The following is a 24,169-nucleotide window of genomic DNA, read 5'->3' as shown; positions in this document are numbered from 1 at the left end:
GTAGTGCACCTCAACCCTATGTATTGTGGATCGATACCAGTCCTTATAGAATATCAGACTGTACCTCACTCAATCCTATGTACTGTAGTACCCTATACCTTACCAGTCCCTATAAGGACCTTTGTGGACCAAGTAGGTTGTGTGTGAGTGATTAGCAGACTGTACGTCAGTCTCTATACCGATGAAGGACTGCTGCAGTATAGGGCAGTGGTCAGCAGTAGTGCACCTCAACCCTATGTATTGTGGACCGATACCAGTCCTTATAGAATGGCAGACTGTACCTCACTCAACCCTATGTACTGTAGCACCCTAGACAGACAAGGTTACCAGTCCTCATAAGGACTTTTGTAGACCAAGTAGGTTGTGTGTGAGTGAATAGCAGACTGTACATCAGTCCCTATACCGATGAAGGACTGCTGCAGTATAGGGCAGCGGTCAGCAGTAGTGCACCTCATCCCTATGTATTGTGGATCGATACCAGTCCTTATAGAATGGCAGACTGTACCTCACTCAACCCTTGTACTGTAGTACCCTATACCTTACCAGTCCTTATAAGGACCTTTGTGGACCAAGTAGGTTGTGTGTGAGTGATTAGCAGACTGTACGTCAGTCTCTATACCGATGAAGGACTGCTGCAGTATAGGGCAGCGGTCAGCAGTAGTGCACCTCATCCCTATGTACTGTGGACCTCTACCAGTCCTTATAGAATGGCAGACTGTACCTCACTCAACCCTATGTACTGTAGTACCCTATACTTTACCAGTCCTTATAAGGACCTTTGTGGAGCAAGTAGGTTGTGTGTGAGTGAATAGCAGACTGTACGTCAGTTACTATGCCGATGAAGGACTGCTGCAGTATAGGGCAGCGGTCAGCAGTAGTGCACCTCAACCCTATGTATTGTGGACTGATACAAGTCCTTATAGAATGGCAAACTGTACCTCACTCAATCCTATGTACTGTAGTATCCTATACTTTACCAGTCATTATAAGGACCTTTGTGGAGCAAGTAGGTTGTGTGTGAGTGATTAGCAGACTGTACGTCAGTCCCTATACTGATGAAGGACTGCTGCAGTATAGGGCAGCTGTCAGCAGTAGTGCACCTCAACCCTATGTATTGTGGATCGATACCAGTCCTTATAGAATGGCAGACTGTACCTCACTCAACCCTATGTACTGTAGTACCCTATACCTTACCAGTCCTTATAAGGACCTTTGTGGAGCAAGTAGGTTGTGTGTGAGGGAATAGCAGACTGTATGTCAGTCCCTATACTGATGAAGGACTGCTGCAGTATAGGGCAGCGGTCAGCAGTAGTGCACCTCAACCCTATGTATTGTGGATCGATACCAGTCCTTATAGAATATCAGACTGTACCTCACTCAATCCTATGTTCTGTAGTACCCTATACCTTACCAGTCCCTATAAGGACCTTTGTGGACCAAGTAGGTTGTGTGTGAGTGAATAGCAGACTGTACATCAGTCCCTATACCGATGAAGGACTGCTGCAGTATAGGGCAGCGGTCAGCAATAGTGCACCTCAACCCTATGTATTGTGGATCGATACCAGTCCTTATAGAATGGCAGACTGTACCTCACTCAACCCTATGTACTGTAGCACCCTAGACTGACAAGGTTACCAGTCCTTATAAGGACTTTTGTAGACCAAGTAGGTTGTGTGTGAGTGAATAGCAGACTGTACATCAGTCCCTATACCGATGAAGGACTGCTGCAGTATAGGGCAGCGGTCAGCAGTAGTGCACCTCATCCCTATGTATTGTGGATCGATACCAGTCCTTATAGAATGGCAGACTGTACCTCACTCAACCCTTGTACTGTAGTACCCTATACCTTACCAGTCCTTATAAGGACCTTTGTGGACCAAGTAGGTTGTGTGTGAGTGAATAGTAGACTGTACGTAAGTCCCTATACCGATGAAGGACTGCTGCAGTATAGGGCAGCGGTCAGCAGTAGTGCACCTCAACCCTATGTATTGTGGACTGATACAAGTCCTTATAGAATGGCAGACTGTACCTCACTCAACCCTATGTACTGTAGCACCCTAGACAGAAAAGGTTACCAGTCTTTATAAGGACCTTTGTGGACCAAGTAGGTTGTGTGTGAGTGATTAGCAGACTGTACGTCAGTCCCTATACCGATGAAGGACTGCTGCAGTATAGGGCAGCGGTCAGCAGTAGTTCACCTCAACCCTATGTATTGTGGATCGATACCAGTCCTTATAGAATGGCAGACTGTACCTCACTCAACTATATGTACTGTAGTACCCTATACCTTACCAGTCCTTATAAGAACCTTTGTGGAGCAAGTAGGTTGTGTGTGAGTGAATAGCAGACTGTACGTCAGTCCCTATACCGATGAAGGACTGCTGCAGTATAGGGCAGCGGTCAGCAGTAGTGCACCTCAACCCTATGTATTGTGGATCGATACCAGTCCTTATAGAATGGCAAACTGTACCTCACTCAACCCTATGTACTGTAGTACCCTATACTTTACCAGTCCTTATAAGGACCTTTGTGGAGCAAGTAGGTTGTGTGTGAGTGATTATCAGACTGTACGTCAGTCCCTATACTGATGAAGGACTGCTGCAGTATAGGGCATCTGTCAGCAGTAGTGCACCTCAACCCTATGTATTGTGGACCGATACCAGGCCTTATAGAATGGCAGACTGTACCTCACTCAACCCTATGTACTGTAGTACCCTATACCTTACCAGTCCCTATAAGGACCTTTGTGGACCAAGTAGGTTGTGTGTGAGTGATTAGCAGACTGTACGTCAGTCCCTATACCAATGAAGGACTGCTGCAGTATAGGGCAGCGGTCAGCAGTAGTGCACCTCAACCCTATGTATTGTGGACTGATACAAGTCCTTATAGAATGGCAGACTGTACCTCACTCAGCCCTATGTACTGTAGTACCCTATACTTTACCAGTCCTTATAAGGACCTTTGTGGAGCAAGTAGGTTGTGTGTGAGTGAATAGCAGACTGTACGTCAGTCCCTATACCGATGAAGGACTGCTGCAGTATAGGGCAGCGGTCAGCAGTAGTGCACCTCAACCCTATGTATTGTGGATCGATACCAGTCCTTATAGAATGGCAGACTGTACCTCACTCAACCCTATGTACTGTAGTACCCTATACCTTACCAGTCCTTATAAGGACCTTTGTGGACCAAGTAGGTTGTGTGTGAGTGATTAGCAGACTGTACATCAGTCCCTATACCAATGAAGGACTGCTGCAGTATAGGGCAGCGGTCAGCAGTAGTGCACCTCAACCCTATGTATTGTGGACTGATACAAGTCCTTATAGAATGGCAGACTGTACCTCACTCAGCCCTATGTACTGTAGTACCCTATACTTTACCAGTCCTTATAAGGACCTTTGTGGACCAAGTAGGTTGTGTGTGAGTGATTAGCAGACTGTACGTCAGTCCCTATACCAATGAAGGACTGCTGCAGTATAGGGCAGCGGTCAGCAGTAGTGCACCTCAACCCTATGTATTGTGGACTGATACAAGTCCTTATAGAATGGCAGACTGTACCTCACTCAGCCCTATGTACTGTAGTACCCTATACTTTACCAGTCCTTATAAGGACCTTTGTGGCGCAAGTAGGTTGTGTGTGAGTGAATAGCAGACTGTACGTCAGTCCCTATACCGATGAAGGACTGCTGCAGCATAGGGCAGCGGTCAGCAGTAGTGCACCTCAACCCTATGTATTGTGGATCGATACCCGTCCTTATAGAATGGCAGACTGTACCTCACTCAACCCTATGTACTGTAGTACCCTATACTTTACCAGTCCTTATAAGGACCTTTGTGGAGCAAGTAGGTTGTGTGTGAGTGAATAGCAGACTGTACGTCAGTCCCTATACCGATGAAGGACTGCTGCAGTATAGGGCAGCGGTCCACAGTAGTGCACCTCAACCCTATGTATTGTGGACCGATACCAGTCCTTATAGAATATCAGACTGTACCTCACTACAACCCTATGCACTGTAGTACCCTCTACCTTACCAGTCCTTATAAGGACCTTTGTGGACCAAGTAGGTTGTGTGTAAGTGATTAGCAGACTGTACGTCAGTCCCTATACCGATGAAGGACTGCTGCAGTATAGGGCAGCGGTCAGCAGCAGTGCACCGCAAACCTATATATTGTGGACAGATACCAGTCCTTATAGAATGGCAGACTGTACCTCACTCAACCCTATGTACTGTAGTACCCTATACTTTACCAGTCCTTATAAGGACCTTTGTGGAGCAAGTAGGTTGTGTGTGAGTGAATAGCAGACTGTATGTCAGTCCCTATACCGATGAAGGACTGCTGCAGTATAGGGCAGCGGTCAGCAGTAGTGCACCTCAACCCTATGTATTGTGGATCGATACCAGTCCTTATAGAATGGCAGACTGTACCTCACTCAACCCTATGTACTGTAGTACCCTATACCTTACCAGTCCTTATAAGGACCTTTGTGGACCAGGTAGGTTGTGTGTGAGTGATTAGCAGACTGTACGTCAGTCCCTATACCGATGAAGGACTGCTGCAGTATAGGGCAGCGGTCAGCAGTAGTGCACCTCAACCCTATGTATTGTGGACTGATACAAGTCCTTATAGACTGGCAAACTGTACCTCACTCAACCCTATGTACTGTAGTACCCTATACTTTACCAGTCCTTATAAGGACCTTTGTGGAGCAAGTAGGTTGTGTGTGAGTGAATAGCAGACTGTACGTCAGTCCCTATACTGATGAAGGACTGCTGCAGTATAGGGCAGCGGTCAGCAGTAGTGCACCTCAACCCTATGTATTGTGGACTGATACCAGTCCTTATTGAATATCAGAATGTACCTCACTCAACCCTATGTACTGTAGCACCCTAGACAGACAAGGTTTCCAGTCCTTATAAGGACTTTTGTGGACCATGTAGGTTGTGTGTGAGTGAATAGCAGACTGTACGTCAGTCCCTATACCGATGAAGGACTGCTGCAGTATAGGGCAGCGGTCAGCAGTAGTGCACCTCAACCCTATGTATTGTGGACTGATACAAGTCCTTATAGAATGGCAGACTGTGCCTCACTCAACCCTATGTACTGTAGTACCCTATACCTTACCAGTCCTTATAAGGACCTTTGTGGAGCAAGTAGGTTGTGTGTGAGTGAATAGCAGACTGTACGTCAGTCCCTATACCGATGAAGGACTGCTGCAGTATAGGGCAGCGGTCCGCAGTAGTACACCTCAACCCTATGTATTGTGGACCGATACCAGTCCTTATAGAATATCAGACTGTACCTCACTCAACCCTATGCACTGTAGTACCCTATACCTTACCAGTCCTTATAAGGACCTTTGTGGACCAAGTAGGTTGTGTGTAAGTGATTAGCAGACTGTACGTCAGTCCCTATACCGATGAAGGACTGCTGCAGTATAGGGCAGTGGTCAGCAGCAGTGCACCGCAACCCTATGTATTGTGGACTGATACAAGTCCTTATAGAATGGCAGACTGTACCTCACTCAACCCTATGTACTGTAGTACCCTATACCTTACCAGTCCTTATAAGGACCTTTGTGGACCAAGTCTGTTGTGTGTGAGTGATTAGCAGACTGTACTTCAGTCCCTATACCGATGAAGGACTGCTGCAGTATAGGGCAGCGGTCAGCAGTAGTGCACCTCAACCCTATGTATTGTGGACTGATACAAGTCCTTATAGAATGGCAGACTGTACCTCACTCAACCCTATGTACTGTAGTACCCTATACTTTACCAGTCCTTATAAGGACCTTTGTGGAGCAAGTAGGTTGTGTGTGAGTGAATAGCAGACTGTACGTCAGTCCCTATACCAATGAAGGACTGCTGCAGTATAGGGCATCGGTCAGAAGTAGTGCACCTCAACCGTATGTATTGTGGATCGATACCAGTCCTTATAGAATGGCAGACTGTACCTCACTCAACCCTATGTACTGTAGTACCCTATACCTTACCAGTCCTTATAAGGACCTTTGTGGACCAAGAAGGTTGTGTGTGAGTGATTAGCAGACTGTACGTCAGTCCCTATACCGATGAAGGACTGCGGCAGTATAGGGCAGCGGTCAGCAGTAGTGCACCTCATCCCTATGTATTGTGGATCGATACCAGTCCTTATAGAATAGCAGACTGTACCTCACTCAACCCTATGTACTGTAGTACCCTATACCTTACCAGTCCTTATAAGGACCTTTGTGGACCAAGTAGGTTGTGTGTGACTGATTAGCAGACTGTACGTCAGTCCCTATACCGATGAAGGACTGCTGCAGTATAGGGCAGCGGTCAGCAGTAGTGCACCTCAACCTTATGTATTGTGGACTGATACAAGTCCTTATAGACTGGCAAACTGTACCTCACTCAACCCTATGTACTGTAGTACCCTATACTTTACCAGTCCTTATAAGGACCTTTGTGGAGCAAGTAGGTTGTGTGTGAGTGAATAGCAGACTATACGTCAGTCCCTATACTGATGAAGGACTGCTGCAGTATAGGGCAGCGGTCAGCAGTAGTGCACCTCAACCCTATGTATTGTGGACCGATACCAGTCCTTATAGAATATCAGACTGTACCTCACTCAACCCTATGCACTGTAGTACCCTATACCTTACCAGTCCTTATAAGGACCTTTGTGGACCAAGTAGGTTGTGTGTAAGTGATTAGCAGACTGTACGTCAGTCCCTATACCGATGAAGGACTGCTGCAGTATAGGGCAGCGGTCAGCAGCAGTGCACCGCAACCCTATGTATTGTGGACAGATACCAGTCCTTATAGAATGGCAGACTGTACCTCACTCAACCCTATGTACTGTAGTTCCCTATACCTTACCAGTCCTTATAAGGACCTTTGTGGACCAAGTAGGTTGTGTGTAAGTGATTAGCAGACTGTACGTCAGTCCCTATACCGATGAAGGACTGCTGCAGTATAGGGCAGCGGTCAGCAGTAGTGCACCTCAACCCTATGTATTGTGGACCTATACCAGTCCTTATAGAATGGCAGACTGTACCTCACTCAACCCTATGTACTGTAGTACCCTATACTTTACCAGTCCTTATAAGGACCTTTGTGGAGCAAGTAGGTTGTGTGTGAGTGAATAGAAGACTGTACGTCAGTCCCTATACGGATGAAGGACTGCTGCAGTATAGGGCAGCGGTCAGCAGTAGTGCACCTCAACCCTATGTATTGTGGACCGATACCAGTCCTTATAGAATATCAGAATGTACCTCACTCAACCCTATGTACTGTAGCACCCTAGACAGACAAGGTTACCAGTCCTTATAAGGACTTTTGTGGACCAAGTAGGTTGTGTGTGAGTGAATAGCAGACTGTACGTCAGTCCCTATACCGATGAAGGACTGCTGCAGTATAGGGCAGCGGTCAGCAGTAGTGCACCTCAACCCTATGTATTGTGGACTGATACAAGTCCTTATAGAATGGCAGACTGTACCTCACTCAACCCTATGTACTGTAGTACCCTATACCTTACCAGTCCTTACAAGGACTTTTGTGGACCAAGTAGGTTATGTGTGAGTGATTAGCAGACTGTACGTCAGTCCCTATACCGATGAAGGACTGCCGCAGTATAGGGCAGCGGTCAGCAGTAGTGCACCTCAACCCTATGTATTGTGGACTGATACAAGTCCTTATAGAATGGCAGACTGTACCTCACTCAACCCTATGTACTGTAGTACCCTATACCTTACCAGTTCTTATAAGGACCTTTGTGGAGCAAGTAGGTTGTGTGTGAGTGAATAGCAGACTGTACGTCAGTCCCTATACCGATGAAGGACTGCTGCAGTATAGGGCAGCGGTCCGCAGTAGTGCACCTCAACCCTATGTATTGTGGACCGATACCAGTCCTTATAGAATATCAGACTGTACCTCACTCAACCCTATGCACTGTAGTACCCTCTACCTTACCAGTCCTTATAAGGACCTTTGTGGACCAAGTAGGTTGTGTGTAAGTTAATAGCAGACTGTACATCAGTCCCTATACCGATGAAGGACTGCTGCAGTATAGGGCAGCGGTCAGCAGCAGTGCACCGCAACCCTATATATTGTGGACAGATACCAGTCCTTATAGAATGGCAGACTGTACCTCACTCAACCCTATGTACTGTAGCACCCTAGACAGACCAAGTTACCAGTCCTTATAAGGACCTTTGTGGAACAAGTAGGTTGTGTGTGAGTGATTAGCAGACTGTACATCAGTCCCTATACCGATGAAGGACTTCTGCAGTATAGGCCAGCGGTCAGCAGTAGTGCACCTCAACCCTATGTATTGTGGACTGATACCAGTCCTTATAGAATGGCAGACTGTACCTCACTCAACCCTATGTACTGTAGTACCCTATACCTTACCAGTCCTTATAAGGACTTTTGTGGACCAAGTAGGTTGTGTGTGAGTGATTAGCAGACTGTACGTCAGTCCCTATACCGATGAAGGACTTCTGCAGTATAGGGCAGCGGTCAGCAGTAATGCACCTCAACCCTATGTACTGTGGACCTATACCAGTCCTTATAGAATGGCAGACTGTACCTCACTCAACCCTATGTACTGTAGCACCCTAGACAGACCAAGTTACCAGTCCTTATTTATAAGGAGCTTTGTGGAAAAAGTGGGTTGTGAATGATTAGCAGACTGCAGCAGAAGGGCAGCAGTCAAGTTTAACCCTTTGATGACTAAGCCTATTTTTGCCATTTGGTGTTTACAAGTTAAAATCCATATTTTTTGCTAGAAAATTACTTGGAACCCCCAAACATTATATATATATTTTTAGCAGAGACTCTAGAGAATAAAACGGCGATTGTTGCAATATTTTATGTCACACGGTATTTGCGCATCAGTGTTTTAAACGCAACTTTTTGGGAAAAGGGACACTTTCATGAATTAAAAAAAACTGTAAAATTAGCTCAATATTTTTGCGTAATGTGAAAGATAATTTTACGCCGAGTAAATAGATACCAAACATGTCACACTTTATAATCGCATGCACTTGTGGATTGACGACAAAATACGGTACCTAAAAATCTCAATAGGTGACGCTCTAAATTTTTTTTACTGTTACCAGGTTAGCGTTACAGAGTAGGTCTAGTGCTCGAATTATTGCTCTCGCTCTAACGATCGCGGCGATACCTCAAATGTGTGATTTGAACACCGTTTACATACGCGGGCGCGACTTCCGTATGCGTTTTCTTTGCTTTGCGAGCTCGCAGGGACGACAGGCGCTTTCCATTTTTTTTTATTTATTTTATTTATTTTAAAATGAATAAATTGTTTTAAAAAAAAAATTTGATCACTTTTAATGCTGTCACACGGAATGTAAACATCCCTTGTGACAGTAATAGGTGGTGACAGGTACTCTTTATGGAGGGATTGGGGGTCTAAAAGACCCCCACCCCTCCTTTTCACTTCAATGTATTCAGATCGCCGAATACAGCGATTCTGAATACCGTATATTTTTTTAAAACCGGCGCAATTGGCAGCCGAGTAAACGGGAAGTAACGTCATGATTTTGCTTCCGTGTTTACTATGAGGAGACTGGAACGAAGCCCATTACGGCTTCGTTCCAGTTCCTCCCCAGCGGCCGGAGGCATCACACATGGAATTGGTGCTCCCGATCGAACGAGAGCACCGGTAACAGCGGCGGGAGGTGGCGGAAGGGGGACGTCCCCTCCCGCTCCTTCAGCATAACAGCAAGCCAATCGCCTGCTGAAGAAAATGGTACCGGGATGATGCCTGCAGGTGCGGGCATCATCCTGGTATACCCCCCGGAAGCCGAGTACGCAGATCTGTGTACGCTCGGCGGGAAGGGGATAATATTCTTTCTATATTTGGAAGAAAGAATATTATACATGTACAAGCCTATTACCATACCACTGATACCGGTCCTGAAAAGAACCTTTGTGGACCTAATATAGTAACAGCTACTGATTAAACTGACCCTCACTGCCTCACACAGCTTCCTACCTGTCCCTATATAAACTGACAAAACAGAGTCTACTGGAACAATAACTGGAATAGCACTTTTGTGGACCTGATAGTAACAGCTAATGACTAATCTGGCTGTCCCTGCAGGACACAGCGTCCTGTCCCTTTCTCTAAACTGACAAAAGACACTCAGGCTGCTGCAACAATCACTAGCACAGCACTACCTATCCTGAACTACACCTAACACCTATACCAGTCCTGAAAAGAACTTTTATGTACCAAATAGCTAGCGATTTGGATCACTGTAATCTCTCCCTGCTCCACACAGCAACCTCTCCCTATAGTGACAGAAGAAAGAATGTAAAATGGCTGCCAGATCGGGTGTATTTATAAGTTAGGGGGAATGTCCAAGTGTCCATGTGCTGTAATGTCTCAATTGGCTGTCCTGTACCCCATGATGGATGTGTCATCATACGTCAAAGTTCTTTTACACAGTAAACACAGAAGTCCGCCGGGCGAACGGTGCCAATAGTCTGCCGAACGGACGGACCGCGAACAGCCGAAATTCACCGTGAAATGACCGCCGGGCGAACCGTTCGGCCATCACTACTTAGGATTAGCATTCTGGTTAGGGTTAGCATTCCAGTTAGGGTAAAGCCCCGTACACACGAGAGGACTTATGTCCGACAGACTTCCGAAGGAGTTCCGCCGGAGTTCTGCCGGAGTTCTGACAGAGTTCTGACGGACTTTTCGGCTAAGTGGACTTGGCCACACACAATCACACTAAACTCCGACGGATTTGAACGTGATGACGTACGACTGCATTCGAATAAGGAAGTTCATAGCCAGTAGCCAATAGCTGCCCTAGCGTCGGTTTTAGTCCGTCGGAATAGCATACACACGAGCGAATTTTTCGAAGGGACCGGGTCCGGCGGAGTTCCGTCTGAAAAATTTGAAGCATGTTCCATATTCTAAAGTCCGTCAGACTTTGGTGAATCAAAAGTCCATTGCAGCCCACTCACGATCGAATAGTCTGACGGAATCAGTCCATCGGATTTTGGATGTTGAAAAGTCCGCTCGTGTGTATGGGGCTCTAAAGTTCCTATTGTTGTTAGGGTTAGGGTTCCCATTCCTGTTAGGGTTAGGGTTAGCAGTCCAATTAGGGTTAGGATTCTGGTTAGGGTTCCCATTCCAGTTAGGGTTCCCATTCCAGTTAGGGTTAGGGTTCCATTTCCTGTTAGGGTTAGGGTTCCATTTCCTGTTAGGGTTCCCATTCCTGTTAGGGTTAGCATTCCAATGAGGGTTAGGAATATGGTTATGGTTAGGGTTCACATTCCATTTAGGGTTAGGGTTCCCATTCCTATTAGGTTTAGGGTTAGCATTCCAGTTAGGGTTAGGGTTCCCATTCCAGTTAGGGTTCCCATTCCTGTTAGGGTTAGCATTCCAAATAGGGTTAGGATTATGGTTAGGGTTAGGGTTCCCATTCCAGTTTGGTTCAGGGTTTCCATTCCTGTTAGGGTTAGGGTTCACATTCCTGTTAGGGTTAGGGTTAGCATTCCAATTAGGGTTAGGATTCTGGTTAGGGTTAGGGTTCCCATTCCTATTAGGTTTAGGGTTAGCATTCCAGTTAGGTTTAGGGTTCCTATTCCTGTTAGGGTTAAGGTTAGCTTTCCAATTAGGGTTAGGATTATGGTTAGGGTTCCCATTCCAGTTTGGTTCAGGGTTCCCATTGCAGTTAGGTTTAGAGTTCCCATTAGGTTTAGGGTTAGCATTCTAGTTAGGGTTAGGATTCCCATTCCTGTTAGAGTTAGGGTTAGCATTCAAATTAGGGTTAGGATTATGGTTAGGGTTAGGGTTCCAATTCTAGTTAGGGTTAGGGTTCTCATTCCTGTTAGGGTTAGCATTCCAATTCTGATTAGGATTATGGTTAGAGTTAGGGTTCCCATTCCACTTAGGGTTAGTGTTTCCATTCCAGTTAGGGTTAGCATTCCTAACCCTAATCTGAACCATAATCTGAACCATAATCTGAACCATAACCCTAATCTGAACCTTAATATGAACCCTAATCTGAACCCTAATCCTAATCTGAACCCTAATCTGAACCCTAATCTGGACCCTAACCCTAATCTGAATCCTAACCCTAATCTGAACCCTAATCTGAACCCTAATCTGGACCCTAACCCTAATCTGAACCCGAATCTGAACCCTAAACCTAATCTGAACCCTAATCTGAAAACTATTCCTAATCTGAACCCTTATCTGAACTCTAATCTAAACCCTAATCCTAATCTGAACCCTAATCTGAGCCCTTATCTGAACCATAACCCTAATCTTAACCCTAATCCTAATATGAACCCTAATCTGAACCCTAATCTGGACCCTAACCCTAATCTGAACCCTAATCTGAAACCTAATCTGAACATTAATCCTAATATCACCCCTAATATGAACCCTAATATGAACCCTCACCTTAATCTGAGCCCTAATCTGAACCCTAATGCTAATCTGAACCCTAATCTGAACCCTAATCTTAATCTGAACCCTAATCTGAACCCTAATCTGAACCCTAATCCTAATCTTAACCTAATCTGAACCCTAATCTGGACCCTAACCCTAATCTGAACCCTAATTCTAATCTGAACCCTAATCTGAACCCTAACCCTAATATGAACCCTAATCTAAACCCTAACCATAATCTTAACCCTTATATGAACTATAACCCTAATCTGAATCCTAAACCTAATCTGAACTCTAACCCTAATCTGAAACATAATCTGTACACTGACCCTGAACCTAATTAGAATCAAGCTAAGCCCAAAGTGCATTGGGACAGTTATACTTACGCAGGTCTTTCTGGACATTAGGTGTCATGCTGTCCCATTCTGGAAACAGGATCTTGACAATCTCCTGCCATCCTGAGTTTTTCTTCTCAGTGTCTTTGTGACGTGGGTCCCGGCTGTTCCAGAGGTACTGCCTTTGTTGAACCAGCCTGATGAGATCCTAATTTTGTATGCCAGTCTTTATGCGCCTGCTGGCCATTTTAGTAGGAGTCAGTCACTGATCACCACAGCACATGGAGAGAAACAGGAAGTGGCTTGGTGAGGGGAAGGGTGGGGCTGTGAGGGAAAATGGATGGGAGGAGCTGGTGGGGGAAGCTAGAAAACATATCACAGTGCTGTGAATGACCTTTTGCGTTTGTATTGCGAATTCAATTGAGGGGGCTATGGGGCTGAATTCGCATCACACACACATAAAACTCGCACAGGACCTTTTTTTCACGCAGGTTAAATTCGCAATGCAGTGATGTGCACAGGACTGATAGAATACAATATTATTAGAGTGACTTGTGAATTTGACAGATTGCAACGGCTCAAATTCGCAAGGGACAGTGTGAACCCACCCTACTTACAAACAGAGGGAGACAACAGAAAGTGAGAGGAAATCTACCCCTAGGAAGGGAATTCTCTCATCTATGAGTTAATATGGGAAAAAGGTGTCTTTACTGACGTTTTATCACCAATCCCCGTTTCCCTAATAACCCAAAATTTTCCGAAACCAATTGTCATTGGGACATAAGGTGAGGTGAAATCTGAACAGGGGCACAGGCAGCAAAAGAAAGATTTGGGTGCGGGGTTCCCCTTAATATCCATACAAGACCCAGAGGGCCTGGTAATGGGCTGGGGGAGGGCCTGGTAATGGGCTGGAGGGGACCATGCCATTTTTCTCAATAATTTTCATTCATATTGCCGGGACCCAACATTACATTACAGCCGCAAGCAGTTTTAAATGACTTTTATTCCTTTAGAAATGTGATTTTGCTCTCAAAATGTTCTAATCACTGGAAACATGTGCCACTTTACAGGCATACTATACACACACCCCAGGTATGATATTTAAAGGAATATTTCACTTTTATTTTTTCACTTTAAGCATCATTAAAATCACTGCTCCCGAAAAATCTCTCTTTTGCATTGATGCATGTCTCCTGGGGCGGGACCCGGGTCTCCAAACACTATTTACGACAATAACTTGTACATTAACTTTTAAAATTAGCATTTTTGATTTCTCACATTCGAGTCTCATAGACTTTAATGGTGTTTGAATGTTCACGCAAACTTTGGGTCCGTTCGCATGTTCTGAATACAAAATGAACCGGGGGGTGTTCGGCTCATCCCTACTGGGTGATAGAGGATGAGAAGGCTGAGGACGGCTTAGTTATCCACTCTACCAACTCTTCTGCGTGTTGTGGATCAACATGGCCAGTTGAAGAAAAAAAGGACAAGCGTGCCCCACGGCCACATGCTGAGAATGCACCATATCCACGACCAGCACTGTTGGCTTTAGACACAGAGCCGGCTTGCCCTCTTTTAGTGGCATTTGAGCATCTGCCTTTCCTTGGTGGCCTTCCAGACATGCTGTAAAATGTAATTAGCAAAACACCACCTGGACTTAACCCCCTGAGCCATTATTGTCCAAAGGTACCCTGTCTTTGGCCAATTATGGCTCTCTTTGGTGACAGCGCTGTGATTGGCCAAAGTATGCGGGTCATAGTGCATGCTTGGCCAATCTTCAGCCAGCAATACACTGCGATGATGCAGTGCATTATGGGGCATGACTCGCCGCTTGAATTTGGTGCAAACACCCCATAATGTTCGATCTTTGTCGAACAATCAAACAGCCGATGTTCGAATCATGTTCGACTTGAACAGAAAGCTCGTCCCTAGTTATGGGGAAAGGTTGCGAGCACTGAACTTATTCTCTCTGGAGAAGAGACGCTTGAGAGGGAATATGATTTCAATTTATAAATACCGTACCGGGAGTTTAACAAGACTCGTGGCCACTCATTAAAATTAGTGGAAAAGAGGTTTAACCTTAAGAGCAGCAAGGATGTGGAATTTCCTTCCACAGGTGGTGGTGTCAGCAGGGGGCATCGAAAGTTTAAAAAAAATTATTAGATAATCACCTGAACGACCGCAACATACAGGGATATACAATGTAATACTGACATATAATCAAACACATAGGTTGGCCTTGATGGACTTGTGTCTTTTTTCAACTTCACCTACTATGTAAGTATGATACACAGATATTAATCAAATCTCCCTACATAAGTTTTACTTGTATATCTGCCGTCTTCAGCTTTATATATTCTTTAAAACGTTCAGATCCAGATTCAGAACAGATTTTCTCTCTCTGTTCTGTGTGAAGTCTGGGCATACAGCCAAGACAGCTGATTGGAGGAAAAGCACACACCCCCACTCCACATAGACAGAGACTTTCAGAGCTGTGCTGTGACACACCAAGCTCTCTGGTAATCTATTTATAGCAACCTCCGCTACACTAATTTCAGGCTGGTTTTATTTCAGTTGACGGAGAACTTGTCAGAAGTTTTCACGCTGATAAGTAGTGCTTTGAAGAGAGATAAGAAAACACTGCAGATATATGTGCTCAGCTCAAATTTCTTGAATCAGGTTTACACCACTTTAAGGTGGCAAGTAAGGTTGAGCCAAACACCCCCCCCCCCCCCCCGGTTCGGTTCACACCAGAACCTGCAAACAGACCTAAACTTCGTGTGAACTTTAGAACCCTATTAAAGTCTATGGGACTTGAACGTTCAAAATCAAAAGCGCTAATTCTAAAGGCTAATATGCAAGTTATTATCATAAAAAGTGTTTGGGGACCGGGTCCTGCCCCAGGGGACATGGATCAATGCAAAAAAAGTTTTAAAAAAGGCAGATTTTTTGGGAGCGGTGATTTTAATAATGCTTAAAGTGAAACAATAAAAGTCTAATATTCCTTTAAATTTCCTACCTGGGGGGTGTCTATAGTATGCCTGTGAAAGGGGCGCATGTTTCCTGTGCTTAAAACTGTCCCTGCACAAAGTGTCATTTCTGCAGGAAAAAAAGTCATTTAAAAGCACTCGCGGCTATAATGAATTGTCAGTTCCCTGTAATACAGAGAACAGTCATTCAAAGTCATTGATAAAAAAAAAGCATGGGGTTCCCCCAAATTCAATTACCAGGCCCTCCAGGTCTGGTATGGATATTAAGGGGAACCCTGCATCAAATTGAAAAAAAAAAAAAATGATGTGGGGTTCCCCCCAAAACTCCATACCAGACCCTTCAGGTCTGGTATGGATTTTAAGGAAAACTCCACGCCAAATAATAAAAAAAATGGAAACCTGCATTACATCAGAGGGGGACGGGGTCACCTGTATGTCACTGGGGAAGCCCGGCTTTCCCCATTACATCAGAGGGGGTGGGGTCAGGTGATGGGTAGACCTGTCCTCCTCAGCTAAGATGCGTCAGCCTGCTTGGATTCAGGTAGTGTCTTCAGTGGAGACAGGATGCACTGCGCTGGACCATCGGGAGAGATCACCCATCACTGGACCCCGGAGAAGAGATCAGCCATCGCTGGATAGCAAGAGTGGATTACCACCGCTGGAATCTTTTATTTATTTTTTTATTTTTAATAAAATACTTTTCCCAATGGTGTGTGTGTGTTTTTTAACTTTTTTTACACTTTCTTTATGAAATGGTAGTACCCCTTACCATTTCAAACAGGGAGGGCTGGGATCTGGGGGTCCCCTTGTTAAAAGGGGCTTCCAGATTCTGATAAACTTACTGCCCGCAGACCCCCACAACCACCGGCCAGGGTAGTGGGGATGAGGCCCTTGTTCCCATCACAAACCCCCAAAACATCCTCCCAATGTTGAGGGCATGTGACCTGGTATGGTTCAGGAGGGGAGTCACTCTCTCGCCCCCCCTCTTTTTCTGCAGCCTGCCAGGTTGCGTGCTTGGATAAAGGGTCTGGTATGGATATTTGGGGGGAACCCCACATCATTTTTTTTTTATATTTGATGCAGGGTTCCCCTTAATATCCATACCAGACCTGAAGGGCCTGGTAATTGAATTTGGGGTGATTTTAACTTTTTTTCCTGCAGAAATGACACTTTGTGCAGGGACAGTTCCAAGAACGGGAAACATGCGCCCCTTTACAGGCATACTATACACACCCCCTGGTACAAAATATAAAGGAATATTACACTTTTATTGTTTCACTTTAAGCATTATTAAAATCACTGCTCCGAAAACAATGTCTATTTTTAAAACTTTTTTTTGCATTGATACATGTCCCCTGGGGCAGGGCCCAGGTCCCCAAACACTTTTTATGACAATAACTTGCATATAAACCTTTAAAATTAACACTTTAGATTTCTTCCATAGACTTGTACAGGGTGTTCCGTGGCTTTTTGAATTTGCCGCGAACACCCCAAATTGTTCACTGTTCGGCGAACAGACCATGTTCGAGTCGAACATGAGTTTAAATCGAACTCGAAGCTCATCCCTAGTGGCAAGATTTAGCCAGTGGTTGGATGTGGGGCCAAAAAGAGAAGCCAGAGTCTAGGATTGCACCCAGCACCCTGGCATGTGTGGAGGGACCAATGGCTTTGCTGTTGATCCTAATAGTAAAGTCATGAGGGGAGGATTGGGGAGGGGGGGAAATTACAAGATCAGTTTTAGCACGACATTCGTACTGATTTGTCGCTCAGTAAATGTATTATACGTGAGGAGATCAAGGTGGTGAGCTGGGGAGTATAAAAATAGATTTGGGTTTCGTTGGTGTAGAGGTGGAATTGGAAGCTGTGGGAGATTTCAGGGAAGAGGATTCATCAACTGGCCCAGGGAAGGGTATTCAATGTAGAATAGGAGGGGTCCATTGACAGAGCCTGGTACCCCAACAGAAAGAGAAGTGAAGGAGATAGAGTTGTAGGCGACTATGAAGGTACGCTGAGATAGGTAGAAGGAGAACCAGGAAAGAGCAGAGTCGTGGAGGTAAGCAAGTAGAGTTTATTGAGTGGGTGGTCAACTGTGTCAAAGGCAGCAGAAAGGTCTAAGGGTATGAGTATGGAGTAAATCCGTTGGTTTTAGCAGTTAGTAGGTATTTCATGAGTTTTAGTAGAGAGGTTTCAGTGGAATTTTGCGGGTGGAAGCCAGACTGTAGGGTGTCGAGAAGGTAGTTGTCATTGAGGCAGCAACTTATTTGGCTGTGGACAAGACATTCAAGAAGCTTGGAGGCACCAGGAGCAGAGAGGTGGGTCTTAAGTTATTCAAACAGGTGGGGTCCAGTGAGGGTTTTCCAAAGTATGGGGGTTACCATTGCATGTTTGAGCGAGGTAAGAAAGGGGGAGAGCTTGAAGATGTGAGTTACAAAGAGTGGGATAGAATAGGAAAGGGGATGTCGTAGTTGTGAGGGGAGAGACTCCAGGAGACAGGAGAGAGATGAGCCTCAGAGAGGAGTTTGGTAACTTCCTCCGGGTAAGAGGATTGAAGGAGGAAAGTATTGAATGTGTTGAACCTGTTATGTTGGATGAAGGAGACACTAATCAATACTGATCAATGTGGTCTGATGGCAGGGAGGCTTCCCCTCATAAAACACAATAGCACAGCGGGAGTGCCCCTCCCCCCCCCCCACTCCTCAAATCTGCATTATGTACTGTAACTTATAGGGGCAAAAGACACAAAAGCAGCAATATAGGAGCACAATGTACACATTGAACATCACTTCACAATTATTTGCAGAATTCTAGTTATGAAAAATATTATTATTATTAATGTTTATAGTATTATTATTATTAGTTGTAGTAGTAGTATTATTATGATTATTATTATCAGTGTTAATATAATTATTATTATTTATATTATTATTATCATTATTATTATTATTATTTATAATGTTATTGTTATTATAAATGTTAATATTATTATTATTATTATTATTATTATTATTATTATTATTATTATTAATGTTAATATAATTATTGTTAGTTTTTTTTTTTTTATTTATATCTAATTCCTAGTCACATAAACTAGGTGGTGAATGAATAGGTGAAGTGAAGGAGACATAGTAAGACTTGTATGATGGGAGTTTGTATTGGAATAGTGAGGAGTAAATTCGGCGTCTGTTTCCTGGGGAATCCGGCAGAAACTTTCATCCAGTAAAATATCACATTTTGTTCTTTGGTGACTTAGTTCTTGTTTTGTTGTATTGTGAATGGAGCGGTCCCACCACTGTAATCATGTGCCAGTCTTGTGGGGTCTCTAGGGGGCGCTCAGCTCAGGCGTCGGTAGTCCTGGGAGAACGGCACACAGAAGGTTTACAATCGCTCTAATAATGGAGATCGATGTCTCCGGATTTACTATTCTCTGCAATGTTAGAAATATCAGCAGCATATGGTGACCGGCCTCCGGAATATCACCTATCAGGGGAATCCAACACAACACCGAGAATAAAGATATTACTGTATAAGACACAAGAAATACAATAATATAATAATAATTTACTAAAGAATTGCTTTCCAGTATCAGCAATGCCCAGAGAAATAATCAATATAAAGTTTTTTCTTATATATATATATATTCTGAATATATTGTAGATACAAAAATTACAAAATAATATCATTGTTATTAGTATGTAAAATATTAAGAAACTATATATGATAATCAAAGATAAAATGTTCTGTTCAATAAAATAATAATACAAATACCAATAATAATAATAATAATAATAATAATAATAATAATAATAATAATAATAATAATAATAAAATATAATAATAATAATAATAATAATAATAATAATAATAATAATAATGATAATAATAATAAAATATAATAATAATAATAATAATAATAATAATAATAATAATAATAATAATAATAATAATGATAATAAAATATAATAATAATAATAATAATAATAATAATAATAATAATAATAATAATAATAATAATAACAATAACAATAATAATAATAAATGTAATACATAAAATAAATAACAGACTTGTGATGTGTGAAATGTGATGTAATATATATGGAAGTTTTGTTGCTATTATCTTCTTATCCTCTGCAGTCCCCCCCCCCCCGTACACCTCCTATGGCCCCGAGCAATGCTCACATTTCTCTATCAACCTTCTCATTCACCAATAACTTTGTAATAAAAGTAATACAAATACTTGTTTGGAGGACAAAAAAAAAAAAAAAAACTTTTTTGTTAATATTGCCTTGCAAAATGATTTTATTTTATTGCAATTCATTAAAAAAAAAAATAGCCAAACTTAAAGCCCAACTCCAGCATAAATTTACAGAGGCAGTAGAAATATCACTTCTATATACACCTATATTACCAAAAGTATTGGGACACCTGCCTTTAATGACATCCCAGTCTTAGTCCGGAGGGTTCAATATTGAGTTGGTCCCGCCCTTTGCAGCTATAACAGCTTCAACTACATGCGGGTAGATTAATTGGTTTCTGTCCAAAATTGGCCCCTAGTATATGAATGGGGACCTTGGATTGTGGGCTCCTTGAGGGTAGGGACTGATGAGACTGTGCAATGTACGGGGATAGAGACAATTGTAGACACTCACTCAGGTTGAACTGGATGGACTGGTGTCTTTATTCAACCTTACTAACTATGTAACTCTTCTGGGAAGGCCGTCCACAAGGTATGGAGGGCGTCTATGGGAGTGTTTGACCATTCTTCCAGAAGCGCATTTGTGAGGTCAGGCCTGGCTCGCAGTCTCCACTCTAATTCATCCCAAAAGTGTTCTACGGGGTTGAGGTCAGGACTCAGTTCAGGCCAGTAAAGTTCTTCCACCTCAAACTTGCTCATCCATGTCTTTATGGACCTTGATTTGTGCACTGGTCCAAATCATTTGGAGGAGGGGGGATTATGGTGTGGGGGTTGTTTTTCAGGGGTTGGGCTTGGCCCCTTAGTTCCAGTGAAGGGAACACTTAAGGTGTCGGCATACCAAGACATTTTGGACAATTTCATGCTCCCAACTTTGTGGGAACAGTTTGGGGATGGCCCCTTCCTGTTACAACATGACTGCCCACCAGTGCACAAAGCAAGACATGGATGAGTTTGGGACGGAGGAACTTGATTGGCCAACACAGAGTCTTGATCTCAACCCGATAGAACACCTTTGGGATGAATTAGAGTGTAGACTGCGAGCCAGGCCTTCTCATCCAACATCAGAGCCTGACTTCACAAATGTGCTTCTGGAAGAATGGTCAAACATTCCCATAGACACCCTCCTAAACCTTGTGGACGGCCTTCCTGGAAGAGCTGAAGCTGTTATAGCTGCAAAGGGCGGGGCCAATTCAATATTGAACCCTCCAGACCAGGGGTGGACTGACAACTCCTGGGGGCCCCCGGGCAATAGAAGATAATAGGGCCCCCAGGCAGCCATCTTTTTTATGCAACATAAATGTTGGCATACCCAATGTGAAGGGGAGGGGCACCAAGCTCGGCGACATGCAGAGTGGCGGGAGACTTAGAGCTGGTGACCCAGTAAAGGCACCAGGAGCCTCTCATGGGCAGTGCCACCACACTGCCAACAGCATCATGGGCACCTGGGCAAAATACTGCACTGGGGGCACTACCAGGGAGATGATGGCCTGCGTCATACATAGTGCACCATGGAGGACAATGGACATGGCCAGTGGGAGAGTCTTAACCACTTCAGCCCGGGAAGGATTTACCCCCTTCTTGATCTGGCCATTTTTAGTGATACGTCACTTTAACTGACAATTTGGCGGTCGTGCGACATTGTACCCAAACAAAATTGACGTCCTTTTTTTCCCACAAATAGAGATTTCTTTTGGTGGTATTTGATCACCTCTGCATTTTTTATTTTTTGCACTATAAACGAAAAAAGAGCGTACATTTAAAAAAAAAAATGTTTTTTTCTTTTTTCTATAATAAATATTCAAATTTAAAAAAATAAAAACACATTTTTCCCTCAGTTTAGGCCGATACGTATTCTTCTATATGTTTTTAGTAAAAAAAATCACAATAAGCGTATATTGATTGGTTTGCGCAAGTTATAGCGTCTACAAAATAGGTTATTGATTTATGGCTTTTTAATTTTTGTTTTACTAGTAATGGCGTTGAGCTGCAATTTTTATCGTAACTGCGACATTGCAGCCATTGCAGATCGGACACTGTTGACACTTTTTTGAAACCATTGACAATTATACAGCGATCAGAGCTATAAATAGTCACTGATTACTGTATAAATGTCCCTGGCAGGGAAGGGGTTAACACTAGGGGGGCGATCAAGGGGTTAAATGTGTTCCCTCACTGTGTGTTCTAACTGTGGGGGGAGGGGACTGACTGGGGGAGGAGACCTATCGGTGTTCCTATATACTAGGAACACACGATCTGCCTCCTCTCCCCTGACAGGATGTGAATCTATGTGTTTACACACACAGAGCCTTGTTCCTGCTCTGTCACGAGCGTATGCCGGGCACACGCATTGGCTCCTCAGTGACCCAGCGGGCGTGCCCTATACCTCTTAAAGCGCCCACCGTGCAGCTACGGCGATTTGCTCAGGGGAGCCATTCTGACGAAGTCGGAAGAAGACCCCCCGCCCCGCAGCCTAGTAAATGACTTTAAAAACCTGTGTAGTGTTTTTTTTTATTGACACTTTTTCCCCCAGGTGAATGGGTAGGGGTACGATGTACTCCATACTTATTCACATAGGGTGGGGGGCCGGGATCTGAGGGCGCCCCACCCACAGACCTTGAAACCAACGGCCAGGGTTGTCGGGAAGAGGCCCTTGTCCTCATCAACATGCTTTGGGGTGGGGGGCGCCCCTTCATCAAAGCACCCACCCCCCATGTTGAGGGCATGTGGCCTGGTAAGGCTGGGGGGGCGCTCGCTTGTCCCCACCCCCTTTCCTGACTGCGTGCTCAGATAAGGGTCTGGTATGGACCTTGGGGGGACCCCCACACTGTTTTTCAGTGTATGGGGGTTCCCCTTAAAATCCATACCAGACCTAAGGGCCTGGAATGCCCTTGGAGATCATTCCCTCTCGCACTCTCTGCGATAATAAAATGTGTTTTTCCTATTGCAGCCAGGGCTAGATGTCCAGTACCCTGTCCATAGGATCGCACTGGAAACATTCTCGTGGGCAGGTGCTGTAGTTGCCCTTGCGTCATATTTGGTCCGAGGGACCAGCATACAGAAGAACGGGTTTCCCGCTGGGAACTGGGTCCGGCGGAGTTCTGGTGGGAAAATTTAAAACATGTTCTATTTCTAAAGTCCGTCGGGCTTTTGGCAAGCAAAGGTCTGATGGAGCCCACACACCATCGAATTGTCCGACGGATTCGTTCCGTCAGACCTTTGCTGTCAAAAAGTCCGGTCGTGTGTACGCGGCATAACACATCTATTCACTAACACTGCTAATTGTGTTGCACGTTTTTATATATATATATATATATATATATATATTGTTGTGGTTGTTTTTTGGCGCAATCTCCTTTTGTGTATATAACAAGACTCGTGGACACTCATTAAAATCAGAAGAAAAGAGGTTTAACCTTAAACTACGTAGAGAGTTCTTTACTGTAAGAGCGGCAAGGATGTGGAATTCCCTTCCACAGGCGGTGGTCTCAGCGGGGGGCATCAAAAAACTATTAGATAATCACCTGAATGACCACAACATACAGAGATATACAATGTGATACTGACATATAATCACACACATGGGTTGGACTTGATGGACTTGTGTCTTTTTTCACCCTCACCTACTATGTAACTATGTCTACATCCTGTCCACCGTCCACAATGACACCCGGAAGACACGGTCCCATTCAAAAGCCTGTATGCATCCAAGATTATAATCTTTACATAGGAGGGGGGGAGGGGGGTTTCAATGATCAAATGCTACAGCCCTATATGGCTGGTAGAAAAATTTACAATTTATCTTATTAATTTTGGCGTTTATAATGTCACCTTCACCAATTCCACAGAAAGACCCCCCGCCTTACCCAAATTCATAGAGGAACCCGTCACATCCCTCATCTTCCGGCAAAACCTTCACTCTGATGCTGTTATCAGACTTCTTGAGCGCCATTCCACCCACAGAAGCAGCCGAAAGACAAAGTGTCCCCAGTGTCCCCCCTAACACGGCCTAAAAGACTGCGTCACACCGACACCAGATGACATCATGACGGCTTCCTTCTGTGCCTCCTCCATCTATCCCGAGACTCTGGAAACCACCGTCACCGCCGGGAGTGATGACACCACGCTTCCCAGCTGCAGTCACCGATCTCTGCACCCAATATGGCTGCTAACCATTGATGTGCCTATACTTATCCACCACCCAGTGAGTGTATTACCTTCAATAAAAGACAATTGTA

The 24,169-nt window shown here is 44.2% G+C and overlaps 1 protein-coding gene across 1 annotated transcript in view; it reads right to left on the bottom strand.

Annotated features, from left to right (window-relative positions):
• LOC143956752 (vomeronasal type-2 receptor 26-like) overlaps window positions 1–23,883 on the bottom strand; it is a 181,196-nt gene extending 157,313 nt beyond the window's left edge. Inside the window, exon 1 of the mRNA XM_077466939.1 lies at window positions 23,798–23,883. Coding sequence (XP_077323065.1) covers window positions 23,798–23,883 — 86 coding nt within the window. The remainder of the gene's footprint in view (window positions 1–23,797) is intronic.
• Window positions 23,884–24,169: the final 286 nt, after the last annotated feature.

This window comes from Lithobates pipiens, unplaced genomic scaffold (genome assembly GCF_037356315.1).
Source record: "Lithobates pipiens isolate NorthernLeopardFrog02 unplaced genomic scaffold, aLitPip1_a1.2 Scaffold_41, whole genome shotgun sequence".
Classification (NCBI taxonomy): Eukaryota; Metazoa; Chordata; class Amphibia; order Anura; family Ranidae; genus Lithobates; species Lithobates pipiens.
This window is presented reverse-complemented; position numbering and strand designations above follow the sequence as displayed.